Source organism: Bubalus kerabau, chromosome 9 (assembly GCF_029407905.1).
Source record: "Bubalus kerabau isolate K-KA32 ecotype Philippines breed swamp buffalo chromosome 9, PCC_UOA_SB_1v2, whole genome shotgun sequence".
NCBI lineage: Eukaryota > Metazoa > Chordata > Mammalia > Artiodactyla > Bovidae > Bubalus > Bubalus kerabau.
The window spans coordinates 96,136,613-96,164,529 of record NC_073632.1 but is presented as its reverse complement, the minus strand read 5'-3'; the positions used below and the strand labels follow the sequence as shown (position 1 = coordinate 96,164,529).

At 41.4% G+C, this 27,917-nt stretch overlaps 1 protein-coding gene across 4 annotated transcripts in view; it reads right to left on the bottom strand.

Annotated features, from left to right (window-relative positions):
• PLEKHG1 (pleckstrin homology and RhoGEF domain containing G1) overlaps positions 1–27,917 on the bottom strand; it is a 251,373-nt gene that overhangs the window by 60,155 nt on the left and 163,301 nt on the right. For all 4 annotated transcript variants that reach the window (XM_055535956.1, XM_055535955.1, XM_055535957.1 and 1 more), the window contains one exon: positions 15,376–15,476. In XM_055535956.1, coding sequence (XP_055391931.1) covers positions 15,376–15,476 — 101 coding nt within the window. The remainder of the gene's footprint in view (positions 1–15,375; positions 15,477–27,917) is intronic.

Sequence of the window (27,917 nt, the reverse complement as noted above, 5' to 3'; positions counted from 1 at the left end):
TTTTGAAGGTAAGATACCACCAGCCAGCCGTAAGGTCTGCACAGAAGTGTAGTTTTACATAGCATGCTCCTTACTCAAACCAGTGATTCTCAAACATTTTGGTGTCAGGACCTGCTTACCTTTTAAACATTCTTTATGTGGATTATATCAATACTTATTAGAAATTAGGGCTGCTATGTAATTTTTAAAAGATCAATTCATGTAATTATATATATAGTGCAAGTTAAAACAAGTAACTTTTTTTGTGAAAAATAGATTTTATAAAACAAAATTTAACCAGTCAGAATGGCTGCGATCCAAGAGTCTACAAGTAATAAATGCTGGAGAGGGTGTGGAGAAAAGGGAACCCTCTTACACTGTTGGTGGGAATGCAAACTAGTACAGCCACTATGGAGAACAGTGTGGAGATTCCTTAAAAAACTGGAAATAGACCTGCCTTATGATCCAGCAATCCCACTGCTGGGCATACACACTGAGGAAACCAGAAGGGAAAGAGACACGTGTACCCCAGTGTTCATCGCAGCACTGTTTATAATAGCCAGGACATGGAAGCAACCTAGATGTCCATCAGCAGATGAATGGATAAGCAAGCTGTGGTACATATACACAATGGAGTATTACTCCGCCATTAAAAAGAATACATTTGAGTCAGTTCTAATGAGGTGGATGAAACTGGAGCCTATTATACAGAGTGAAGAAAGCCAGAAAGAAAAAACACCACTATAGTATACTAACGCATATATATGGAATTTAGAAAGATGGTAACAATAACCCTGTGTACGAGACAGCAAAAGAGACACTGATGTATAGAACAGTCTTATGGACTCTGCTGCAGAGGGAGAGGGTGGGAAGATTTGGGAGAATGGCACTGCAACATGTATAATATCATGTATGAAACGAGTTGCCAGTCCAGGTTCGAGGCACGATACTGGATGCTTGGGGCTAGTGCACTGGGATGACCCAGAGGGATGGTATGGGGAGGAGGGAGGAGGGTTCAGAATGGGGAACACATGTATACCTGTGGTGGATTCATTTTGATATTTGGCAAAACTAATACAATTTGTAAAGTTTAAAAATAAAATAAAATTAAAAAAATAAAATAAAATAAAATGAATCTATTGTAGGCAACATGTCAAAAAAAAACACAACAAAATTTAGTGAGAAGAGTAGTATTGTTTTATAATTTGCAAATCTCTAATGCTTATCTTAATAGAACACAGATGGCTGCTCATGTCTGCTCAGCATTCAACAGCCTCACACAAATATATCATTGGAAAAGGTAGGAGTATTTTAGTAGCCTCTATGGATATCTTTCTTTGATAAAACACTGAAACTCAACAAGTGGTAGTTTCTTAGAGGTTTGCTGGGGTCTGAAACCATATAATTCTATACCCTCCTACATTGAAATCCACTGATCAAGCTTGTACTTTGAAAGGAACTTTTACCAATGCATGGTTTCAGGACAGACCTAATTTCAAACATTCTTCCGTAATATTCCACAAAACATACCATTTGTAAGATTATTTTTGTTTGGAATATATAGTTCTGATCATTTTATCAATATCCTTTATGGAAGGATGTGCTTAGTTGCTCAGTTGTGTCTGACTCTTAGTGACCCCATGGACTGTAGCCCACCAGGCTCCTCTGTCCATCTGGATTCTCCAGACAAGAATACTGGAGTGGGTTGCCATGCCCTCCTCCAAAGGATCTTCCCAATCCAGGGATTAAACCCAGGTCTCCTGCGTTGCAGGCAGATTCTTTACCACCTGAACCACCAGGGAAGCCTTTTATAGACGGATGGCTGTGATTAAATTAAAGATAGCTGAAATTTCATCACTGGGATCTAAATACTGGATGAAGTAAAATAAAAGGTCAAACAAAAAGAATAGCTAAAAAGGCAACATATCTGGACCAGTGTTTTCCACTGTTGGAGGATGGAGTGCTCTGGATGTAGGTTATGTAACCAGGTCTTTCAATATTCTTCTGTTTCTAAGAGGAGAAGAATTTTGAGCAGAATCCATCATATTTTTCATACTTCCAAGGCTTAACAGAAATACTCCTTGACAATATTTAACTCCCTCTGTTGTCAGTGTTATGCTTATCAAGCTCCTCTTGGAGCTTTAATTTCATCTCCAGCTTGGATCTCCTGGTAGGACAAAGTGTCTTGAGGACCCACCCAGGCGCTAGTATAGCTCACCTGTAAACGAATGGCATTCATTGCTCAAGAACCAGAACTGGGAGGGTGCTCAGATGCCTTCCAGTCCTACTCCCAAATTTTAGGATGAGGAAACCAGGACTCATAAAAGGGAGGTGGCTTACCTTAGGTCACACAGCAAATAACTAATAGGCATAGCTAGGCTTAGTATCAGGGCTTGTGAATCCAAGTCCTGCACTATTATAAACACACTTATTGAAAAATCTATTTTTCAGATTGACTCAAGAAAGCTGAGGGCTAGTCTCCACATCATGGTGTCTTCAACCTGCTAGCGCCTACCTGGGAGGCCTTGTGTGAGTCATCTGGGCAGCTTTCCTTTACAACCTTTTACAAAATAATGGAAACAGTGAGGAGTCAGTAGCCTGATTTCCTTCACACGCCTGTCATCAGAGCAACCATCCTGATACAGCTGGCTGACCACCCTGTTAGTTCTCCATTCAACACGGTCATTACGGAAAGCCTCATGTGTCAGGACTATTACAGGCAGGAGGGGATGGGGTAAAGAACATGGACAAAAGCTCTGTCCTACAGTACTTATGTTCTGATCCGGGGTGATAAATGTTAACAACTGAAGAAATAAAGAACACAATGTAAAACAAAAGACAACAAATGTTGGCAAGGATGTGAAGAACTGGAACCCTCATGCATTGCTGATAGGAATGCAAAATGGTGCAGCCTCCATGGAAAGCAGTATGCAGATTCTCCAAAAAAATTAAGAGTAGAACTAACATACGATCCAGCAATCCAACCTTGAGGTATGCTATGCTATGCTCAGATGGTCAGCTGTGTCCTACTCTTTGCGACCCTGTGGACTGTAGCCCACGAGGCTCCTCTGTACATGGGATTTTCTAGGCAATAATAGTGGAATGGATCGCCATTTCGTTCTCCAGGGGATCATCCCCACCCAGGGATCAAACCTGGGTCTCCGGCATTGCAGGAGGATTCTTTACCAACTGAGCCACCAGGGAAGCCCAATCTTGGGGTATTTACATAAAAAATTGAAATCAGGATCTTGAAGAGCTGTTAGCATTACCGCACTCATTGCGGGAGTCACAACAGCCAAAATGTGGATACAACTTAAATGTCTATGAATGGATGAAGATGAATAAGGAAAATGTGGTATGCATGTATATGTATTTGTGTGTATATATATGTATATGCGTGTGTGTGTGTGTGTGTGTTTGTGTATGTATACAGTGAAATATCAGTCTTAAAAAAGAAGGAATTCTGTGACAAAATGGATGAACCTTGGCATTATGTCAAGTGGAAAAAAAAAAAAACAGTCACAGAAGGACAAATCTTGCATGATTCCACTTATATTAGAAATCTAAAATAGTCACACCCGTAGCATCAGAGAGTAGAATGGTGGTTACCAGGGGCTGGGGGTAAGAGTAAATGGATGAGCTATTACCTAAGATGCATCAAGTTTCAGCTAAACCAGATGAATAGGTTCTAGAGATCTGCTATAACATAGTATCTAAGTTAACAATAACATGTGTGTGAAAGTGGCTCTCTGAAACCCCATGGACTATAGCTCTCCAGGCTCCTCTGACCATGGGATTCTCCAGGGAAGACTACTGAGGTGTGTAGCCATTCCTTTCTCCAGGGAATCTTCCCCATCCAGGGATCGAACCCAGCTCGCCTGCATTTCAGGCAGATTCTTTACTGTCTGAGTCACAAGGGAAGTATTGAACACTTAAAAATTTAAGAGGGTAGATCTCATGTTAAGTGCTGTTATTATAATAAAATAAAAATTAAGAAAAAATAAATTTTATTCCTTTGCCAGTAGAAACTCATACACCATAGTACAATATTGCTTACTAAGAATGCTTATGTGAAAAATGGCAAAGGGTTGGTTTTACTGAAAAGCAAAACAAACACAACAGAATATAATACTGTACTACGTGTTATGAGGGGCTGGTGGCTCAGTGGTAAAGAATCTGCCTGCCAATGCAGGAGATGTAGGTTCGATCCCTGGGTCAGGAAGATCCCCTGGAGAAGGAAACAGCAACCCACTCCAGTATTCTTGCCTGGGATATCATGGACAGAGGAGCCTGGTGGGCTATGGTCCATGGGGTCACAAAAGAGTCAAACATGACTCAGCAACTAAGTAACAACAACCTGTTATGAGGGAAATAAAGACAGTGTAGCAGAATGTGCCTGAGGCTAGGTGGGTGGGTGAAGGAGCACTGGCGCAGTCCCAGAATGTTCTCTGAGGAGGTGATATCTAAGTTTGGGGAGGGTTGGAAGAGAAAGTCATTTAAGAAATTGGTCATGAGTCTAAGGACAGAATGAACATAGTGCGTTTTTGTGGGTGGTATAGAAAGGAACCCACCAGCTGCTGTTTGGCGAACAACAGGGAGTGTGGGAGATACGGAAAGCAACTAACTAGAAAATAATACACCATGTACTATGGGAACAGAGATGGGGCCATGGAAAGAGGGATATTAAGGACTTCATAAAGACCAGAAACAGGCTGTCCTTCTAGAGTTACAGCCTAATGGGGTGGAGACTAGCTTTTTCATTGCATCAGTGAAACTAATGAACAGCTTTGCAAGTACATTAGCAGGAAGAAGTGACTCACAGATTGTGTTTTGTACTCAGAGCTAAAATTAGAGTCATTCTACCTTCAGATTTAGGGTATTTTCCCTTTTCCTGCAGCAATTGTTCCAAATATTTCCTCCCTTTTGTATAGCATTATGAAAAAAGAAAATATTATTTCTTACTAGAGTTCATATTCCTTGTTTGGATGGACAGTTAAAGGAAACACAATTCTCTTTTACAGAACATATTCTCTGTAAGATTTTCTCTGACCACTGATGTGTACTTGAATTCAGGAATTGTAATAAGACCTTGCAGATTCTATTGCCTTCCACTGAACAAGATTCACGAAGGGGCCTCTCCTCTTTTGGTCTGCAATAGACTCTAAGCTCCATTTCCTTTTCCCACCCAATCAAGCAGGTCAGTTGGTATTTACAGAGGCACATATGGATTAGGAAACAGAAAATGGAGTGAGGTTAATAGTATCAAATACTCCATTAAATTCCCTGATATGCTAACACTGGTCTTGAAAAGTCTACTTGGAAAAAAGTCTATGGGTAAAAATATATTTCTACCACTGGGCAATAGTTGAAGACATTTTGATGGTATGAAAATGCATTAACATAAAAGATAACTGCTCCCACCTTGCCCTGACTTATTGTTGTATGTATCTCATGATTTGGGATGTTCAAGCTGGATTTAGAAAAGGCAGAGGAACCAGAGATCAAATTGCCAACATTCTTTGGCTCAGAAAAAAACAGAGTTCCAGAAGAACATCTACTTCTGCCTTATTGACTATGGCAAAGCCTTTGACTATATGGATCACAACCAACTGTGGAAAATTCTTCAAGAGATGGGAATACCAGACCACCTGATCTGCCTCCTGAGAAATCTGTATGCAGGTCAAGAAGCAACAGTTAGAACTGGACATGGAACAATAGACTGGTTCCAAATCAGGAAAGGAGTACATCAAGGCTGTATATTGTCACCCTGCTTATTTAACTTACATGCAGAGTACATCATGAGAAACGCTGGACTGGAAGAAGCACAGGCTGGAATCAAGATTGTCAGGAGAAATATCAATAACCTCAGATATGCAGATGACATCACCCTTATGTCAGTGAAGAAGAACTAAAGAGTCTCTTGATGAAAGTGAAAGAGGAGAGTGAAAAAGTTGGCTTAAAACTCAACATTCAGAAAACTAAGATCATGGCATCTGGTCCCATCACTTCATGGCAAACAGATGGGGAAACAATGGAAACAGTGACAGACTTTATTTTTTGGGGCTCCAAAATCACTGTAGATGGTGACTTCTGCCATGAAATTAAAAGACGCTTGATCCTTAGAAGAAAAGTTATGACCAACCTAGACAGCATATTAAAAAGCAGAGACGTGACTTTGCCAACCAAAGTCTGTCTAGTCAAAGCTATGATTTTTCCAGTGGTCATGCATGGATGTGAGAGTTGGACTATAAAGAAGTCTGAGTGCCGAAGAATTGATGCTTTTGAACTGTGGTGTTGGAGAAGACTCTTCAGAGTCCTTGGACTGCAAGGAGATCCAACCAGTCCATCCTAAAGGAGATCAGTCCTGAATATTCATTGGAAGGACTGATACTGAAGCTCCAGTACTCTGGCCACCTGATGCAAAGAGCAGACTCATTGAAACAGACCCTGATGCTGGGAAAGATTGAGGGTGGGAGGAGAAGGGGATGACAGAGGATGAGACGGTTGAATTGCATCACTGACTCAATAGACATGAGTTTGAGTAAGCTCTGGGAGTTGGTGATGGACTGGGAGGCCTGGGGTGTTGCAGTCCATGGGGTCACAAAGAGTCAGACACAACTGAGTGACTGAACTGAACTGAACTGACCCCATGATTTGCTTTCTAAACAACATTTCAAAGGAGAAAAGAAGCATGACCCAAATAAATATTTTCTTAAGACGTAAGTTACTTGCTCTGGGATGCTTTCACTGATCCCTCAGATAAAATCAATTCCTTGCTCCTCAGAGTTCTCAAAGTAAAGTTTTGTTCATTCCTTGGGTATATGACTTACTGCCTCTGCTACACAACAATGTCATTCATCTTTAGACTAACAGATTTAGCCTAGTGTTTGACCTGCAACAGTGACTCAATATAGGTATACCCAATAAAAAGAAAGGGTAGTACTTTCCTGGTGGTCCAGTAGTTAATAATCCACCTACCAATGCAGGGGACTCAAGTTTGATCTCGGGAAGATCCTGGAAGATCCATATGGAATCGGGAAGATTCCATATGCTGCAGGGCAACTAAGCTCATGTGCCTCAACTACTGAAGCCCACACACTCAAGAGCCCGTGCTCTACAACAAGAAAAGTCGCCACAAAGAGAAACCCATGTACTGTAACTAAAGAGTAGTCCCCCACTTGCCGCAACTAGAGAAAGTCTGCACACGGTAACCCAGCGTAGTCAAATAAATAAATGAAATTTTAAAAAAGAGAGAGAAGGAGTTGAAGGAAATAGGAAAATTCTCCTCTCATCTTTTGAGGAAAGAAGAGAGCTTAGATGATCGTGCTGCTGCTGCTGCTGCTAAGTCGCTTCAGTCGTGTCTGACTCTGTGCGACCCCATAGATGGCAGCCCACCAGGCTCCCCCATCCCTGGGATTCTCCAGGCAAGAACACTGGAGTGGGTTGCCATTTCCTTCTCCAATGCATGAAGGTGAAAAGAGAAAGTGAAGTCACTCCTTCATGTCCGACTCTTAGCAACCCCATGGACTGCAGCCTACCAGGCTCCTCCGCCCATGGGATTTTCTGACTAAAAAATAATTTAAAAATAAAATTCTGATGTAGAGAAATGGTCCCTACTTCCTCAAACTTTCAAATTACAGTCTAGACAACTCTTCTGTATTTCAAGAGAGGGATACTGTGTAAAAACTATTGACATCTCTTTAACATGCAGTTAAGAAAAAAAAAAGTTTTGGAAGTTTAGGTAACAAGTTAAACTGGGGAAAGTGGTTTCTTTGGACTGAGCTAGTTTCCTGACCATTTGGGAATTTCTTCCAGACACCAAAACAGAGTCTTAAATTTCCAGGCTATCATAGGGATTATGAGAGAAAGATTTGGCTACAAAAAAGACAACAAAAATGAAATCTCAATTGTATTTCAAAACAGTTCATATTGGAAGATTTCATGAGATAACAATTTGAATCTAGTAATATGCCAAAACTGAAAAAAGACAGTACAAGGAAAGAAATCATACATTACTGTCATTTATGAACATGCATGGAAAAGTTCTTTAAAAAACACAAACTCATCATGCACAAATATAGGAACATCATGGCCAGGCAGGGTTTGTGTGTGCACGAGAGCTAAGTCACTTTGTGCTATATTGCTCAGTTGCTTCAGTCATGTTCAACTCTTTGTAACCCCATGGACGGTAGCCTGCCAGGATCCTCTGTCCATGGGATTCTCCAAGTAAGAATATTGGAGTGGGTTGCCATTCCCTTCTCCAGGGGATCTTCCCAACCCAGGGATTGAACCCATGTCTCTTATGTCTCCTGCACTGGCAGGCAGGTTCTTTACCACTACTGCCACCTGGGAAATCCAGGGTTTATTCTAGTAGTGTACATATGATTCAAATCAGAAGGCCTATTAATATAATTTGCCACGTTATGAATAGGAGAAAAATCATATACTAATTTTCTTAAAGGATGATTACACGTTCAATAAAAATCAATATTCATTCACACTAAAATTTCAGCAAAATAGAAGTGTCTAAATCTCAGAACAAACATCATAATTAATGGTGAAACAGTTAAAGCATTCCTGCTAATGTCAGAAAGAAGTTAAGAATGCAAGAATCTAATTAGCACTGTTTGAGAAGACTTACTGAAAGCAGTAAGACAAGAAAAAAAAAATATATATATATATATATAAGGGGCAGAAGAACTGTAAAGGAAAGCAAAAAATTCTCATTTTCAAACAACCATTGTCTACATAGAAAACCTAAAAGGGTCTATAAAGAATTAGAACTAATGGGACAGTTTTAAAAGTTGGTTGAATATAGTGTCAACATATAAAAATTGAAAGCATTCTTACATGAAAATAATGGTGAATTAAAAAATAGGAAAATATTCTAGTCAAAAATAACATATAAGTGACATGTATGAATGTGATGGAGAAATCATAAAATGTTATTATAGGGTATTTTTAAAAAGTTTGATTAATGAGATATGTTTATGGTTGGATGACCCAATATTATAAAGATATCACTGCTGCCAAAATTAATCTATAAATTAAATCAAATTCCAATAAAAGTCCCAAGAGAGCTCCCTTCATGGGACTTGACAAACTAAAGCAAAAAGAAATGAAAAAATCACTTGGCAGTGTGAAGAGTTAAGAAATGCTAAGTCATGCAGAAGAAGAGCAACATGGGTTTAATAAATAATTAAGATGATGGGGTATGGAGTAAGGATGGACAAAGAGACCAACACAACACAACAGAGCCCAGAAACAGAACCATTCATACAGGTAAACTTCACCTGGGAGAAATGCAGAACTACAAATCACCATAGAAAAGATATATTTTTCAGTCTGTGGTGATGGGACTATGGGCTAGTTATATGAAAAGAGGGTTTTTTCTTTTCTTTTTTGGCTGCACTGCATGGCTCTCACATCTTATGTTAATAAGTTCCCCAACCAGGGACTGAAAACACATCCAGATGAGACTGGGCATGTTCAGGGTGGTATGACCGTAGACAAAACACACCCTCAGCAGTGAAAGCACACAGTCCTAACCCACTGGACTTTCAGGGAATTCCCTGAAAACAAGGATTTCGATTTCCTATCACATACCACATTTCCATCAATTTTAGATTAAAGATGTAAGTGAAAAGCAAAAATTTTAAGACTTTTAGGAAAAAATATAGAGCATATTTATGAACTGGGCATATTTATAAAAGAGGTAAGTTTTTAAACAGACACAAAATTCTCATCCTATAAAAATTACATTTACTTAGAGTAGTCAAAATCATGAATTTTATAACTTCTTTTCAAAGAAGCCATAATTAAAAGACAAATCTCATACTAACGGAGGACTACAATTTGCATAATCCACAAAGATCTCCAGACAGAACTCATCAAGCACTCCTAAACAATCATAAGAAAGAGAAACATCTTGACAGAAAACTGGGCAATGAGTACGAGCCAGAAATTCAGAGAAGAAATCAAAGTGGCCAAAAAACAAGAGAAGAGGCTTAGTCTTATTGCAATCAGCAAAATGCAAGGTAATACAGCACATAATGGAATATTACATTGCAGTTAAAATAAGCAAAGTAGAACCATAAATCTCAAAAGCACCGTTGCGTGAAAAAGACTTGTAAAAGACTGATACAGTGCAGCTGTGTTTGAAGTAAGTTAAAGCACACTGTGTGTATATACTTAGAGTCATGGCAACAAAGATCATACTTGGGGATGAAACACCAATCTTGGATGGTAGTTACAGCGATGGTGGTATTTTGAGCCAAATTATACTGGCTCTTCTGAGCCAATTCTGTACATCTCTTCCTAATTGCCTGTTCAGTAAGGTCTTCTTAGTAGCCTGAAATCTGCTGTAGGTGTGTTTATACCATAGAAATTGGCAGACATAAATCTCAGATTCCCCCTCCCTTGTCCTCACCCTGGAGAAGTGGCACACCAGCACGTCACTGTGCCATTCTCCACAGTGTGGAATGCAATTCAGAGGGGCATATCGGGGGCTCAGCATTACTGGTAAAAGCTTTACGCTTTCAAGCATTTCTAAAGCAAATATGGCATAAAGGAAGGCCTTGATGGAATAGGGGTGCTTCATAAGTGTTTATTATATGCTTTCTCGTATTTTGGAAATACTTCCTGTATTTCCAAAATACAATCTAATTGGAAATACTTTTCCAAATCTAATTTGGAAATACTTCCTGTATTTCCAAAAAACAATCTAATCAGCTAAAATTTTCTAAAGTGTTAGTTGCTCAGTCATGTTCGACTCTATGGGATCCCATGGACTGTAGCTTGCCAGGCTCATCTGTCCATGGGATTCTCCAGGCAAGAATACTGGAGTGGGCAGCCATTTTCTTCTCCAGGGGATTTTCCCAACCCAGGTCTCCTGGATTGCAGGCAGATTCTTTCCTGTCTGAGCCACCAGAGAAAATTTTTTAGGCCATCATAAAACCATTTTCTTTTTGCCCTCTTTAGTTTTAGAATTTTAAATCTTTCTGAGTTGGGTGCAATAGTATTATATTGAGAAATCTGGACCTGAACCAGTAAAAAATTTAAAATCATTTCAAGCCTTAACCATAGATTTGCCAGATAGTTGTATCTTTGAAATCAATTGATGTAGGGTATAGAACAGAGGGTTCCTAAGAGGCATTAACATAAAAAGTCACCACAATACTGTTACTTAATGAAATATAATAGTAAAGACATTTAAGCTCTAAATTCAGTCCAGAGTTAAGAGAAAGGAAATAAAAGTAAATAGGGCAAAATAATACAGACAATTAACTGTAAAAATTAAACAGAAAAATATTCTTGGAAATAATAAAAAAAATAATGAGAAATATTAGTTGAGATTCAACAAAACCAGGTGTTTAAAATAGGCTTCCATCAATAGAAGAATGGATAAAGAAGATGTGGTACATATATACTATGGAATATTGCTCAGTCATTAAAAAGAATAAAATAAGGCCATTTGCAGCAACATGGATGAAACCAGATTATCATACGGAGTGAATTAAGTCAGATAGAGAAAGGAAAATGTCATATGATATCACTTATCCGCAGAATCTAAAACAAATGAAACAAATGAACTAATTTACAAAACAGAAACAGATTCACAGACTTAGAGAGCAAACTGATGTTTACTAGAGTGTAACGACTGAGCGACTTCACTTTCACTTTTCACTTTCATGCATTGGAGAAGGAAATGGCAACCCACTGCAGTGTTCTTGCCTGGAGAATCCCATGGACGGGGGAGCCTGGTGGGCTGCTGTCTATGGGGTCACACAGAGTCGGACACGACTGAAGTGACATAGCAGCAGCAGCAGCAGCAAGGGGCATTTGGGTAGTTTGGGATTGACATGTACGTGCTGCTATATTTAAAATGGATAACCAACATGGATATGCTGTATAGTACTGGGAACTCTGCTCAATATACTGTAACAATCTAACTGGGGAAAGAATTTGAAAAAGAATAGATTCATATGTGTGTGTATATAAATATATATATGTATATATACATACACATAAAACTGAATCACTTTGCTGTACACGCAAATCTAACACAACATTGTTAACCAACTATACTCCAGTATAAAATAAAAAGTTAAAAATAAACAAAATAAAAAAATCAAAATAGGCTAGGTTGGTTTTCTAGCTCTATGTCCTTGAGCAAAGGGCTTTCTACACTGTTTCCTCTGTGCAAACAATGTGCATACATTTTGCATCTTACCTGCCTCAGAGCTGCTGAGAGGATGAAAGGAGACAATGCATGTGCAGGAGATTTATAAACGTGATCTACCAAAGGGATGGGCATGAGCACCATCAGCTAGAATCGTGTCCCCTCTGATGGCTCACCTGTCATCATCACCCTGACTCAGGTTTACTTTAGTCACGTCTGATTTCCTTGTTCATCAAACACCATAGAGAGAAGCACAGAGAACACTTCAGGCATATAAAGACCTTCCATCTTTTGCAGCTGAGGTCCCTTCTTGTTGACATTGGGGGCTACTACTGTCTCGTCTTCCTTTAAATTAGGAGACACAGGAAGCTTTAAACTCCAAGGAGTAGAAAACCCTTCCTGCCTGGACTGTGCCACAATGCCACAAATCAAGACCTGAAAAGCAGGGCTCTGTTCTGGCAGAAGGGAATGTGGCTAAATGCCTGGGGCTTGGAGTCAGAGAAGCCCAGACTTATATAAAGCGATAATGCACATAAAGCTCTATGGCCTCTGGCATGGACAAGCACTAGATAAACAGTCATTATAGGCAACACACAGCCAAACTACCAGAAAGCTGAGGCCAGGGCCTCCCAATGCTAGGCCTGATTCCTCTTCCTGGGTTACTGAACGATCAGGGAGCTCTGGGGGGATAAGCCACTCATGGTTGCTCAGACTATTACCCTCAGAGCTGCTAAATGAAGCCTGCTCCAACATCAGCATGTTACTAATGCACATGCAGATTCTAAATTCTCTAATCCCATTTTCTAATGCCATTCTTCTATTTTCTTTTTATTGTATTTATTTTATCTAGACAGTGTTTCTCAACCATGGCTGCACATCTCTTGTTGTTCAGTCGCTAAGTCATGTCCAACTCTTTGTGACCCCGTGGACTCCAGTAGCATGCCTGGCTCCTCTGTCCTCCACTGTCTCCCGGAGTTTGCTCAAATTCATGTCCATTGACTCGGTGATGCTATCTATCTCATCCTCTGTTGCCTCCTTCTCCTTTTGTCTTCAATCTTTCCCAGCATCTGCAGACCTTTTAAAAAATCTTGATGCCCTGGTCCCACCACAGACCCATTAATTAGAACTTTTGGGGGCAGAAGTCATCATATTAAAAACAAAACAAAGCACAATCCTTCCCAGGGGATTCCAATGTGTAGCCGGGGTTCAGAACCACTGTTTTAGAACATACAAATTGGTTTTCAAAGTCTACTGAGTCCAATGCAAGAGATGTTGCAACATTGGCTTTTTTCATATTCCAGGCTTTCAAAATTAAGGGATAGGTTGATAATTTAAACATGTCTCCCAGAGGCCAGGCTTGGGCTAGGTGTTCGGGATCCACATGGATGTTAGGGAAAGCCAAGGAGATGTGGATCCTACCCTCAAGGACCTCACATATACTAACTTCAGTATTATAATTTACACTCTGGTTGAGTGATCCCATGATGGGGCATTATAGAACTCTCTAAGGAGGTTTTACTGTAACTCTGGGCTTCCCAGGTGGTACCAGTGGCAAAGAATCTGCCTGCCAATGCAAGGGACACAAGAGATACAGGTTTGATCCCTGGGTCAGGAAGATCCCCTGAAGGAGGGCATGGCAACCCACTCCAGTATTCTTGCCTGGAGCATTCCCATGGACAGAGGAGCCTGGGGGCTATAGTCCATGGGGTTGCACAGACTCAGACACGACTGAAGCGACTTAGCACACAGGCAAGCAATAAACCCTATAGAGATAGAAGATATGAACAAGACTTGAAATGAGGGAGGGCATTATGACCCAATAAACCCACTATAAGTTGAAAATGTCCAAACTCAGAAATGCATTAATGACTTGTCTGGTGGTCCAGTGGTTAAGAATCTGCCTGTCAATTTAAGGGACACAGCTTTGATTCCTGGTCTGGGAAGATTTCACATGCCACGGGGAAACTAAGCCTGTGTGCCACAACAACTCAGCCATGCTCTAGAGGCCGTGCTCAGCATCAAGAGAAGTCCCTGCAACTAGAGAGTGGCCCCTGATCACTGCAACTAGAGAAAGCCTGCAAGCAGCAATGAAGATGCAGCCAATCCAAAAATAAAGAAAACATTTTAAAGATGCTTTAAAAATACACTTGATCAACTGAACACAAAAGCCTCACCTCACCTACCTTAAATGTGTTTAGAACACTTACATGAGCCTCCAGCTGGGCAAAACTATCCAATACAGAGCCTCTTTGGTAATAACATGTTGACTGGCTCATGCAATGTATGGAATACTGTACTAAAAGTGAAAACAGAATGCTGTAAGTGTATTGGTTCTTTACCATTGTGATCGTGTGTCTGACCGACAGGTGTAGCTCACTCCCTGGGGAGGAGTGGAGGAAATAAAATTTCAAAATTTGAAATATGGTTTCTACTGAACAGATCTTGTTTTTGCACCATTGTAAAGTAAAAAAAAAAAAAATTAAAAATCACGAGTTGAAACATCTTAAGTCGGGGACCATCTGTATCCTATCTAAAATTCTCCAAAGAATTTAGACATGACCCAGTTGGCATGCAAACCCAGATATGTTGGAAACCACAGTCTGTGCTCTTTACCTGCCTATTACCTGGTCTTTCAAGAGGTACTAACAATATAATAACTGATAAGCTCACTCCATCCCCTTCAGCTCCCTGTCTGTCTTGTTTCCTATGGTACTTTTCTAAGCCCCGTGCCTGCTCCACAGTAGGTACTCAATAGATGTCTGAATTAAATTAAGTACTATAAATTTAAATTATTAATTTGCATTAATATCTGTTATGATTAAAGTATTTATTGTGTGTTTACTCTCTTGCCCACTCCTTAGGCAGAGAGAAGTTTTTAGAAAATCCAGTGGGAGTGGAGATGCTGGGGACTGAGGCAGCATATATTTTTGGATGCCCTGTTCACCTGGCATTGTGGAACGAAGATGCCTCTGTTCTGTCACGGCGAATAGGTCTCTTCTCTGAGCCAGGAGGATAGAATGGGATGGGATTCTGAATTAATCTGAGACTCATACACAAACAAGGATGTTTCCAAGTAGAAAACTTCGCGGCATGATAGCTCACAAAAATTGATGAAGTGGAATCAGGGATTTCTGTTAAGTTTTCTGAGGCCACCTTCATTTGAGAAAAATTCATAATGTTCTTATGTGAGAACAATCTTCTGAGTATTAACTTACCTATTAAAGTGGTAGATATCCTGTATGTTTCCAAAAAGGGCTGATCTTTCATCTGTCCCTAGAGGAAGTTTCGTTTGGTCCCTGATACAGTCAAGGTAATCCTGTGAAATCAACAAGAGAGATGTCATAAACACTCCTGTTCTTTTCCAAGGCATCTTTAGTTATGTGCGGTGAATCTTTCATATCCGTTTCAAGTAATTATTATGCTAATGTGCTCATTAACTCTATGATGAGAATACAGAATCTCTTTTATTAATAAAGATAATATTTCCATATTTATAGAGCAGGGAATTTGAGCAAGGAGAAAGGGTGTACATACATTAAAATGTGCATGTGTGTGTGCGCGCGCGCTCAGTAGTGTCTGACTCTTTGTGACCCCCATGGACTGTAGCCCACCAGGCTCCTCTGTCCATGGAATTCTCCAGGCAAGAAGACTGGAGTGGGTTGCCATGCCCTCCTCCAGGGGATCTTCCCAACCTAGGGATCGAACCCCGGTCTCTTGCATTGCAGCAGAGTCTTTATTGTCTGAGCCACCAGGGAAGCCCTTTATTAACATATCTACACCTAAAATGTATTAGATCGTCCCTAGATGGATAACATAATGACCATGGTTACCAATAAAGTCAGACTTCTGGCATAACAACATTGCCTGCTGTCCCCTCAACTGATTTATTAATATATGATAAAAAGATACTGCAAAATTCATACAATGGGAAGCCAGGAATAAAATTGTGAAATGCAAAGAAATTGTTTTAAACATCACCTTTGTAAGTCAGAAAGCTGTTGTGAAACTATAGAACTAAATGCATCCTCAAATGCTAGTTTAAAAAATGCTTTCTCAACATTATATGTTTTTTAAAATAAACATATACTTTACTCATACTAATAGACCATGTTAAGGAGCTATGGACTGCACTGAAATGATTTTATCCATTTTTACATGGCAACAACTCCCAGCTGAGCTAACGTGGCGTGGGCTCAGGCCCACAGTGGGTTAAATGGATGTGTCTTAGAAGCTATTTGAACTGCTGAGAGAGGGGAAAACTGTTCTCCATGCTGTGTGCTGAGTCCCTGAGTGTCCCCCTTGTCCCAGCCAGACTTGAAAAGAGAACTCTGTAGGAGGCAAGAAAACAATAAAGAAAAAAGTGAAAACAGCTGAAATAACGTAAAATCAAAAATAAATAGTCCCCCACCCTGGGCTGAACAATGCAGGATGGTTCTCCACCAGACGTCACCCGTAGCTCTGCAGCTCCTGGGGAAGTCTCGGCAGGGGGGAAAAGTCAGCCAGACCCTGAAAATCCCAGCCCTGGACTGCATTCCAATGGCCAGTCACAAACACAATAGTATTTAGGCACAACTAGTGAAAGGAGAAGCTGAAATGTGAGAAGCGTCAGATAATTGTTGCTTTTGTCTTTTAATAAGCTACAGCCTCCCTCTCTGTGCCCTTCATGCTCCTCAAATGAAAACCAGGCAGGGCTTCATCAGGAACTGTCTCCCTAGCATGGTTCACAGACTGCGTCAAATAACTAACCATTCTGGTTCTTAAAATCATGGTCAAGCAGGAACTGACGTTCATAAGCCTTTTTATGTTTTAACAAGCTTGATGGTGACATCTTTTCTTCTTCAGAAAGCGGTCATCTCAATAAGAAATTAGACTCACAAGGTTTAAGTGTGTAATTGCCATTAAAACCCCACAAGAGCAAGATCCGGCCTCCTTACTTTTATGACTGGAACGATTATAGGGAGCTTCAGTACCTGTACAGGCTCCAGAGATAATGCCCAAATAAAAAATTGTAAAGAAGGCTAGAGTTGAAGGAAGAGGGCATTTTGAGCAAGTATGAATCAAAGTGAGGTGTCCTCAAAAAAAACAAATACGTGTGTTTCTTGACAGTTTCATAAAATTACATGTGGTCCGAAGAGATGGGATGCTAATAGCTAACTGCATTGAATGCTTACATTTGATAGCTTCTTAATACTTGGATTAACATTTTATAAGGGCACATCAGGTGGTCCAGTGGTTAAGACTTCGTGTCACCAATGTAGGGGTGGTGAAGGTTCCATCCCTGGTCGGGGAACTAGGATCCTACACACTGCAAAGAGTGCCAAAAATTTTTAAAAAATAAATGAGCCTTGAAAGTGAAAGTGAAGTTGCTCAGTCGTGTCTGACTCTTTGCGACCCTGTGGACTGTAGTCTACCAGGCTCCTCTGTCCATGGGATTTTCCAGGCAAGGATACTGGAGTAGATTGCTATTTCCTTCTCCAAATGAGCCTTAAAAAATAAATAAAAAGACACAACATATGCAAAATTAAGAAGGTACAACAGAAGGTTGCAGATGAGTATGAAATTAAAAAAGTAAAATGGAAGATATTGGCAGGCATGACCCACACCCAACAGCAGCATGAAGGCTGGGACAAAGATGATGCGGGGATGCCAGATTCACCTGAATGGCTGCAATGGGGTTTAAAGAGAAAAGGAAGAATCCTTTTTCTCACTTCAAGGGTGAAGCTGGCTCGTGCAGAAACCCGATACTAAATTCTTCATGTCAAGGAAGGACCAAGTTGAGGGAGTTGAAGAATTTCATCTGGGATGCGAGACAAAGAACCGTGGCCCACTTCAAACAGGGGATGGCCCATCTCCAGATGAAAGAGTTTCAAAACCCCAGAGTCCCTGGTAGAGGAACTAGATTTTAAAAGCTGCTTGCTTTCTGACCTCATTGAGAAATAGATCGTTAGGGAGTCCAAAGTTTCGCAGGCCACTCCAGAAAACAGATCAAAGCCACTGGGCCACAACGTGTTCCCCCACTGATCATAACTGTCTTTTAAATGTGATACTTTAACCCCAAACCAGTTACTGGAAACTACTATCGCAGGCAGAGCTCATTAGCAGCTGTAAGCATCTGAAGCCAAAATGAGAGGTTTGGAGCTCGGTGATAATAGCAGCTCATTCTGTGCTCAAATGACAGGGTAGAGACACCAGTGAAATTTATTAGAGCCTGTCACGCTGCTTATTCATTTTATTGGCTTGATGTCAGCACCTATGGTTACCCTACTGTTAAAAATGATCAATTTAAAACTTTTGCACTGAGATAATTATTCTCCAAGAGGATCAAAGAAGTCACTCAATGCTGAGGAGGGCAGGAAGAGATATACACAAAAAAACAGCTTTACACCATTTGAAAAAGGTTTTATTCTAGCACTATGAATTTTGCCTAAAGTATTTCTTCTCTAATCGACAGTTCCACCATTGTAAGATTTGTACATGTGTGCCCTCTTGATAACTTTTTCATTTCTGTGATGTCTGTTATAGAAAATATCCAAGTAAAGTTGAACTCAGTGTTATTTGAAGTGTGCTAAAGGGACTTATATGCAGAGTACATCATGAGAAACGCTGGGCTGGAAGAAGAATAAGCTGGAATCAGGATTGCCGGGAGAAATATCAGTCACCTCAGATATGCAGATGACACCACCCTTATGGCAGAAAGTGAAGAGGAACTAAAAAGCCTCTTGATGAAAGTGAAAGAGGAGAGGGAAAAAGTTGGCTTAAAGCTCAACATTCCGAAAACTAAGATCATGGCATCTGGTCCCATCACTTCATGGGAAATAGATGGGGAAACAGTGGAAACAGTGTCAGACTTTATTTTTTTGGGCTCCAAAATCACTGCAGATGGTGACTGCAGCCATGAAATTAAAAGACACTTACTCCTTGGAAGGAAAGTTATGACCAACCTAGATAGCATATTCAAAAGCAGAGACATGACTTTGCCAACAAAGGTCTGTCTAGTCAAGGCTATGGTTTTTCCTGTGGTCATGTATGGATGTGAGAGTTGGACTGTGAAGAAAGCTGAGTGCCAAAGAATTGATGCTTTTGAACAGTGGTGTTGGAGAAGACTCTTGAGAGTCCCTTGGACTGCAAGGAGATCCAACCAGTCCATTCTGAAGGAGATCAGCCCTGGGTGTTCTTTGGAAGGAATGATGCTAAAGCTGAAACTCCAGTACTTTGGGCACCTCATGCGAAGAGTTGACTCATTGGAAAAGACTCTGATGCTGGGAGGGATTGGAGGCAGGAGGAAAAGGGGATGACAGAGGATAAGATGGCTGGATGGCATCACCGACTCGATGGACGTGAGTTTGAGTGAACTCTGGGAGATGGTGATGGACAGGGAGGCCTGGCATGCTTTGATTCATGGGGTCGCAGAGTTGGACATGACTGAGCGACTGAACTGAATGGAACTGAAAGGGACAGCAATCAGTTTGCAAACTACTACTGATCTACAACAAGGTTAAGTGCACAAGTTGAGACTAAGCCTGTGTAGACTTCTATAGCATTTTGACAGAATGATGTTTTTTGAATCTAATGAAAATTCAGGCTTGTATTTTGCATATCTGATATCTTCTATTTTGTTTTTCTAGTAATTCTTTTTTTGTGTGTGTGGTGTTTTACAAAAATATCAGTGTGTGGCCAATAGGAACACACACACACATACTCTCAGACAGTTTGAGAAGGTCTGGTCTGGACAACGGTCCAGCAGAGATGCTGGAGAAAGGATGTTTCCAGAACTGGGACAGAATTCAAACTCAAAGTCCTTGGAAGCTCGCTTTATTTAAGATGCCCTGAGAGAATTAAGTGAATGTCCCTGCACCTAGCCCCCAACCTCCTTCCCTCTAAAATAATGCTTAAAATGTTAAAAAATTAAAAACTGTTTAACATGAAAATGAAATTAAACCACAAGAAGAAAAAAATTTATTTAGATCAGCATCTAATTTTTCTACTATTTCTCTCTCCTGAAGATAATCATATCATAGAAATAAAACGAAGAAAAGGTTCTGTTCATAAATCCTTTTGCTCAGGTTTCAAAATTTCATCTCTTTGGCTTACTCTTTTTGGTCTAGTTTTTGTGTTAGCATTTCCAAATTCCAAGCCCTTTGATATAATGCCTATGTAAGATTATTGGTCTTTATTTTGGGGGAAGCATCTTTTTCAGTTTTTCCAACACCTCCACCTTTTCTACAAAGTAATCATTTATTTATAGAAAACCTGCCTGCAAGTTTCATGTTTTACTTTGGGATGATGTTGATATGACAATAACTTACATTTGTATGTCAATTTACAGTTTAAAAGCACATTCACATTTATTCATACAAATACTAACCCCCCACCCCCTGCCTCTTTTTGAGGTCATAAGAATGCATGTCAAATTCTATTTTACAAGTTAGGAATTAAATAAAATGAATAAAACATGATCCCTCCCCCCAAGGAGCTCCCTGTGTAGTTGAAAGACAAATGTAAACAAGTAAATACAATACCGTGTTTAGGCAGCATGACTGATAAATATTTAGCACATGGGAGACGGTGGAGGGGGGTGGTGCAGAAGAGGAAGTGGGCAATTCCAGGGCAGGGAAGTTTTCTAGAGGAGGTGATAATGGTGGAGCTGAGTCTTTAAGGATGACTGACAGTTAGAATGGAGAGAAAGTTGGAGGAGACCCAATATCCAGGAAGATAGAGCAGAGTAAAGGGGCACAGGGTAGCAAAATGCAGGTGCAGCAAGCGCACTCAAAGGAGCTGAGGGACTTCCCTGGAATTCCAGTAGTTAAAACTCTGCCCTTCCCCTGCAGGTGGCACGGGGTTGGATACCTGGTCAGGGAACTAAGATCCTTTATGCCGCATGAAATGCCCCCCCTAAAAAAAATAAACCAATGAAAGGAGCACAGATGGGCTGAGTGAACAGGGCATGAACAGCGCACATGCACAGACCCGGGAGGTGGGGCTGCAAAGTGAGAACTGCTCGAGTCAGGACAGGCTTGATCACGGACAGCCTTCCATGCTCTGTAGGTAGAGGCAACTAGGAAGGATGCCATGAGATCAGAGGTCACTCCAGCATCAGAAAAAGGAACATTAGCTATAACTGCCAGCGCCACACATATATCCACCCATCTGTCCAGGCCATCTATCATCTGCCCCTGCATGCATCCATGAACGAGCTGGTGGGAGGTGCAGGGAAAGAGAAGGCAGAGGGAGGACACCTCGAATGACAGGAGGGCAGAACCGGCAAAGGTGAACACAGGAGAAGATAGCAGGTGACCACAGAGCCAAGGTGAAGAGCAGAGATGAAAGGCAGAGGACAGGAAGATAAACACCTCTCCCAGGAAGCCTGGGCAGGGGGCACTCTCTATCTAACCAAGTTAACACTGCTCAGTTTTATTTTATGCTGTAGAAAACAGAATTCTAACAAGTCAGAGCAGAGGAAATAAAAAGTTCCCTCTTCCTTCTCAAGGGCCTGCCTGTCTCTCTCCAGAGATAACTCTGATTAAAGATGTGGTGTGCATGCTTCTGGGTTATGTTCTGGGGCATAATTATATCTGAAAAAATTATATCTGGAAAAAATGCTATGCTTGATTCACAGCTTTGTTTCTCCATTCAGTACACGTAAACATACATAACTCCTATACGTAAACATAGTTCCTTTTCATTCTTTATAACAGCTGCATGGTATTCCACTCAATAGCTTTATTATAATGTACCTAGTTAATAAAGATTTTGGGAGAGGCACAGACCTGTGTGGTAGTAACTGTGAGAGGGCATTCAGAAATGAGTGAGATAGGACCCCTGTCCCTCCAGGGGCTCACGCGAGAGTAAAAGAGAAAGAAAGAAATCTCAGTCTAACAACTTAAGTGTTAGAAGATTTACAAATGGCTGTGAGAGTATAGAAGAATACATTTTCAAATGAAAGAGACCTTTTATCTTTCTTCCAAATAAACCACCAAATGGGGTTTACAGTAAAAGTTCCTGCTGCAGCCTACAGATAAAGCATCAGAAGTCTAATCTTCAAGTTAATCTCTTTTCTTCCTCTATTGATATCCTCAAGTGAGGAAGATATAGCTAAAGAAATGGGAGTCGGGGGTGTGGGGTGTGTCTCTGGCCACCCCGTTAGACTGGGAACAAAAGCTCCAACTGTGGGAACAATGTTGTTCCTGAATCTATAGAACTCCCCTCCCCCTAGAGAACTGTACTGAAAATACAATATATCATCAACAGGACTTTGTTGCAGAGAATGGGGGAGGGGAAGAGAAAGGAGGAGGACCGGGAGAAAAAGAAGAGGAAAGAAAAGAGCAGGAAGAGAAAGAGGGAAGAAAGTGTGAAAGGGGAGGAAAAAAGAGAAGAGAGAAACACACAAGCAAGTGCAGGACTGAAACCCAGATGAATTTCCAGTTAAAAGGAGCTTCTGTTCCTGATATCAGTTTTCATTCGTTTTCCTAATTGATGGTATAGAGGCTGATCTTAATTGGTCATATGTGGAAGTCAGGATTAATGCTCTGAGATATTTGAGTAAAAGAAGAATTTAAAAAAAACATGGAACTTTCAGCCTCATTTACCTTCTATAATAGTTTCAGTACCTAAGACATCAGTAAAAAATGTTGGGAATGGCCTTCATGCTGAGCAATGACAAATGACACCTGAGACAGCTCAGTGCCCTCTATTGTTTCACTTCTTCCTCCTGAAAGAAGCTGGGGGGGCAGGAGGTGCCCCTGGAGAGGGGAGAGGAGGACAGCTGGCCTTGCAAAGGGGGAGGCTCAGGCAGTTTGTCCAGAAACAGAAACTTGGGGGTGGGGTGGGGATGCAGGAGTTCCGTTAAGAACAGTAGTACTGAGTAGTAAGAGCAAATACACCCCTGAGGAATATTTGCAAAGTTGGTTTTCCTCTAGAACTGTAAGCAGAAAATACTTAATGAACTGGCAGCCTACAAATGATAGAAGCAAGATATCAACAAACAGGATTCCCCTTTACATATCAAAGTCCTTAAAGCACATAGCGGCCCATCTTTGGCTACACTTTTGACAACCATCATAAAAATTGTCAGGGCTTCCTTGGTGGCTTGGTGGTAAAGAATCTGCCTGCCAATGCAGGAGATGCGGGTTCCATCCCTGATCTGGGAAGATCCCATACGCCTCGCAACAACTAAGCCTGTGTGCCGCAACTATCGAGCCTGTGCTCCAGCGCCTGGGAGCCGCACCTACTGAATCCCGTGGGCCCTGGAGCCCATTCTCTGCAACAACAGAGGCCACAGCAATCAGAAGCCTGTACATTGCAACTACAGACAGGCCCCTGCTCACTGCAGCTAGAGAAAAGCCCGTGCAGCCATGATGACCCAGCACAGCCAAAAATAAATAAATGAATAACTTTTAAAAGAATCAGTTGTGTTTATTTACTTCATATTGCTATCAGGATGAAGAGTTTGATGAATAGAAGCAAATCTAAACATGTTACAATTAAGAAGCAGGGTAAAAATTTAACACTAAAATTAATCTCTCCTATTACCCTTTAGTTATAACAAAAAAGAAAATTTCTTAGAAGAGTTCCTTCTGTAAAAAACACAGCAAAAAAGCCCCCCAAACAAAAAACCCTTAATTTTCTATTGATAGAAAGATCTATTGCTAAATCTTTATTCTAAAAATTGTGCTTAGGGTTTCCAAGTTACATTGACAATGTTCTCATACGCTGCTGCTGCTGCTAAGTCGCTTCAGTTGTGTCCGACCCTGTGCGACCCCATAGACGGCAGCCCACCAGGCTCCCCCATCCCTGGGATTCTCTAGGCAAGAACACTGGAGTGGGTTGCCATTTCCTTCTCCAATGCATGAAAGTGAAAAGTGAAAGGGAAGTCGCTCAGTCGTGTCCGACTCTTAGCGACCCCATGGACTGCAGCCTACCAGGCTCCTCCGTCCATGGGATTTTCCAGGCAAGAGTACTGGAGTGGGGTGCCATCGCCTTCTCCTCTCATACACTAAAGCTCTTAAAACAAGAGAGGTGGACACACACCCATGAAGAGGTCCTGCTGTATGTTGAGATATCTTTCCATACTTATTTGAAACCTACCATTCCTTTTTTTCCTCTGTACTCTTTGATCATCACTTCTAGCTACCAAAAAAAGGAGCAAAGCATTTCTGGGATAATCTATGTGCTTACTGAATGTGCATAAATACAAAATATGTTCAAAATCTTTAAAATGGGCAACCAGAGAGTTTGCCAGGCTGCCTGCAGTAGGGCATGGCACAAGAGTCCTAGTGGGTGCTGACAAGACAGGGCAGAAAGTTTATTAAGCACTCACTTGAGTCCGTCTAGTCAAGGCTATGGTTTTTCCTGTGGTCATGTATGGATGTGAAAGTTGGACTGTGAAGAAAGCTGAGTGCCGAAAAATTGATGCTTTTGAACTGTGGTGTTGGAGAAGACTCTTGAGAGTCCCTTGGACTGCAAGGAGATCCAACCAGCCCATTCTGAAGGAGATCAGTCCTGGGTGTTCTTTGGAAGGAATGATGCTAAAGCTGAAACTCCAATTCTTTAGCCACCTCATGCGAAGAGTTGACTCATTGGAAAAGACTCTGATGCTGGGAAGGATTGGGGGCAGGAGGAGAAGGGGATGACAGAGGATGAGATGGCTGGATGGCATCACCGGCTCAATGGACATGAGTTTGGGTGAACTCCAGGAGTTGGTGATGGACAGGGAGGCCTGGCATGCTGGGATTCATGGGGTCGCAAAGAGTTGGACACGACTGAGCGACTGAACTGAACTGAACTGAGTCCTCTGGTCACCCTATTTTTTTGTTTTTCTTCTGACTCTTGTCATGCTTTCCTTCTCACTGGGTTAACTCGACTTACCATTGTTGTTTAGTCACTAAGTCATGTCTAACTCTTTCTGCCCTCCATGGACTGTAGCCCACCAGATTCTTCTGCCCTTGGGATTTCCCAGGCAAGAATACCAGAGTGGGTTGCCGTTTCCTACTCCAGGGAATCTTCCTGACCCAGGGATCAAACCCGAGTCTCTTATGTCTCCTGCATTGGCAGGCAGGGTTCTTTACTGCTGAGCCACCTGGAGGCCCCTTCCTTAGAATATACTCCTCCTCCCTTTCAGTCTCCAAGTAAGAAGGCTGACAGATGCAATTAGATGTGACGGTAATCCTTCAGGAGGAAAAATGAAGAAAAGGCTGATGAGGTGACAGAGGGATGTGTGTCCTGGCAAAGCTTTAAGTAATGAAAATAAGAACCTGATTCATCTCAATTACAATCTTGGCACTGCTGCTGTAATTTGAAACATGGTAATTAAGAAAAATTAAATAAAGCCCAAGGGGCTCTGTGTATGGGAAAGAAAAAAAAAAAGACCGGTAAGATAAATGTACATTATTAGATCATCTGAGGTTTAACTCCTCCTCACTGCTATTTACTACTACTGCTATTATTATCATTGTTATTACTATTATTATCTGGTTTGGGGCCAGGTACTGAGCTCACTACTTTATATGCATTATCTCATTTAATCTTCATAGCAACCCCAGGAGGTGAGCCCCATTATTAATCCCATTTTGCTGGATGCTTAGAAAGGTTCAATTGGGATTTCCCTGGGGTCCAGTGGCTAAGACTCCACTCCCTATGCAGAGGGCCCAGGTTCCACTCCTGGTCAGGGAACTAGATCCCACTAAGAGTTCCACTGCTGCAACTAAGACCTGGAACAGTCAAATAAATAATTAAAAAAAAAAAAAAAAGAAGTGTTTAATTGCTCCCCAGAGAGTGAGTGACTTAGCTGCACTCAAACCTTCAAACCAGTACCAGTTGACTACAGCTTGGCCCCCAAAAAGGCTTTAGTTCTTAAAAAGGTGGCTTAGTGTAAAGAATCCACCTCCCAGTGAAGGAGACACAGGAGACCTGGGTTCAATCCCTGGGTCAGGAAGATCCCCTGGAGGAGGGCATGGCAACCCACTCCAGTATTCTTGCCTGGAGAACCCATGGACAGAGAAGCCTGGCGGGCAACAGTCCATGGGGTTACAAAGAGTCAGACAAAACTGAGCACGTACCCACGGTATCTTCAGAAGTAGGAGAAGTTTGCTGTTGACTTTAGGACCACATACAGTTTTTATTAGGCATAAGTTAGGAGCCTACTAAAACGACAGCTTTCACTGACTGCTGTGCACCAGGACTATCAGGTACTGTATCTGAATTAATGTTAGTCCATTCACAGGATGGAATTGCTCAGCAGGTAAGGAATCCACCTGCTACAGAGGAGATACAGGAGAGCAGCTTTGATCCCTGGGTCGGGAAGATCCCCTGGAGGAGGAAAATGGCAACCCACTCCAGTACTTGCGCCTGAACAATCCCATGGACAGAGGAGCCTGGCAGGCTACAGTCCATAGGGTGGAAAAGGGTTGGACATGACTGAGCACATTCACAGGATGAACCCACTTGCTTCACATGTTTATCAGTCCACACCCCAGGCCTGGGCTTCCATCAGCCAAGTGTGCCAGCCCTCAGCCGCGTGCCATTTTACTTTCAACACTGGCTCATGCTTCCCATCTTGCTCATAGGTGCTTTTCCTCTCCTTAGTGCAAGGTTCTCTACCCCTTCAAAGCATCCTGCTTCCCTTGCCAGTCTCCCCCAGGGTCAGTCATTTCACCCCTCTTTATTTGCATGACTTTACATAGCTATCTCTCCCCTTAGGAACGCACTCCTTTACAAAGTCAATCATGTGGAAATGCTATAAAAAAATTTTTCCTGTTCTCCTAGCACCATGCTACTTTTAAGTACATTAAAAAAAAAAAAGTATACAATGGAGAGTCTGGAAAGCAGAGAGTTTAAAAGCTAAGGAGTCAGGAATCACTATAAAATGAAGATCAATCAGCAATGAAGAGACAAACAGCAGCTCTGAAAGCATGGCTTTTAGAGGAAAGGGTTGACGTGCTGACAGGAAATATACAACAAGGTGCAGCATCCGCGTAGCAAAGCTTCCTTACAAATGTGGGGAAGTGACCCTGGAAGGGGTTTTACTGCTTCACAGGGGAGCCTGTACCATAGTCAGCTTATTTGAGTAACAAGCCTTTGAGAACAGTCAGTCTGGATATTTGTCCTCGGTGCTCTGACCAACTCCATGGAACTCACTTCGTACACCGATGGCTCAAAGGTTTCCACTAAATATCAAAAGGTGGCCATGGATTTGTCAGCAAAACATTTCCTGTTTTCAAGTAAAAAAAAAAAAAACACCCATACCTCCCCTGAATGCTTTTAATTCTAGAGCACCAGACATTTGGAAATAAGGACACCAAAGAATGGCCCGTTAAAACAGATACAGTCTGTTTTGCCACATACACGTGACCAGCGAGTGTATGCTTGACCTAATGATGTGCAGGGCAGTAATTAACTAGATGATTTATTTAATGAGTTGGAGCACTTTCCAGTCTCGTACTGAGACAGGAACTGTGATATAGGTAATTTCCATAGCAATTGGTCTGTACACAGTAGGTGTTCAAATAGCGTTCACTCGACGGACAAAAAACAAGGCCTTAGACACAGAAGCTTAGTAAGATTTATGCTAATTTGCTTGGAACTCTAACCTTGGAACAAAATAAAGATTCAACCAAGCCCCCAAGACAGGGGTACCTGGACAATATTAATAGAAAGAGGAAAAAGCTGGAAGACATTACTCTTCCTCCCACTACTGAGTCACACAGTTTGATGATGACCCTGGAGGTCAAGCTATTCTACTTGAAAACTGCAGTACAAAGAG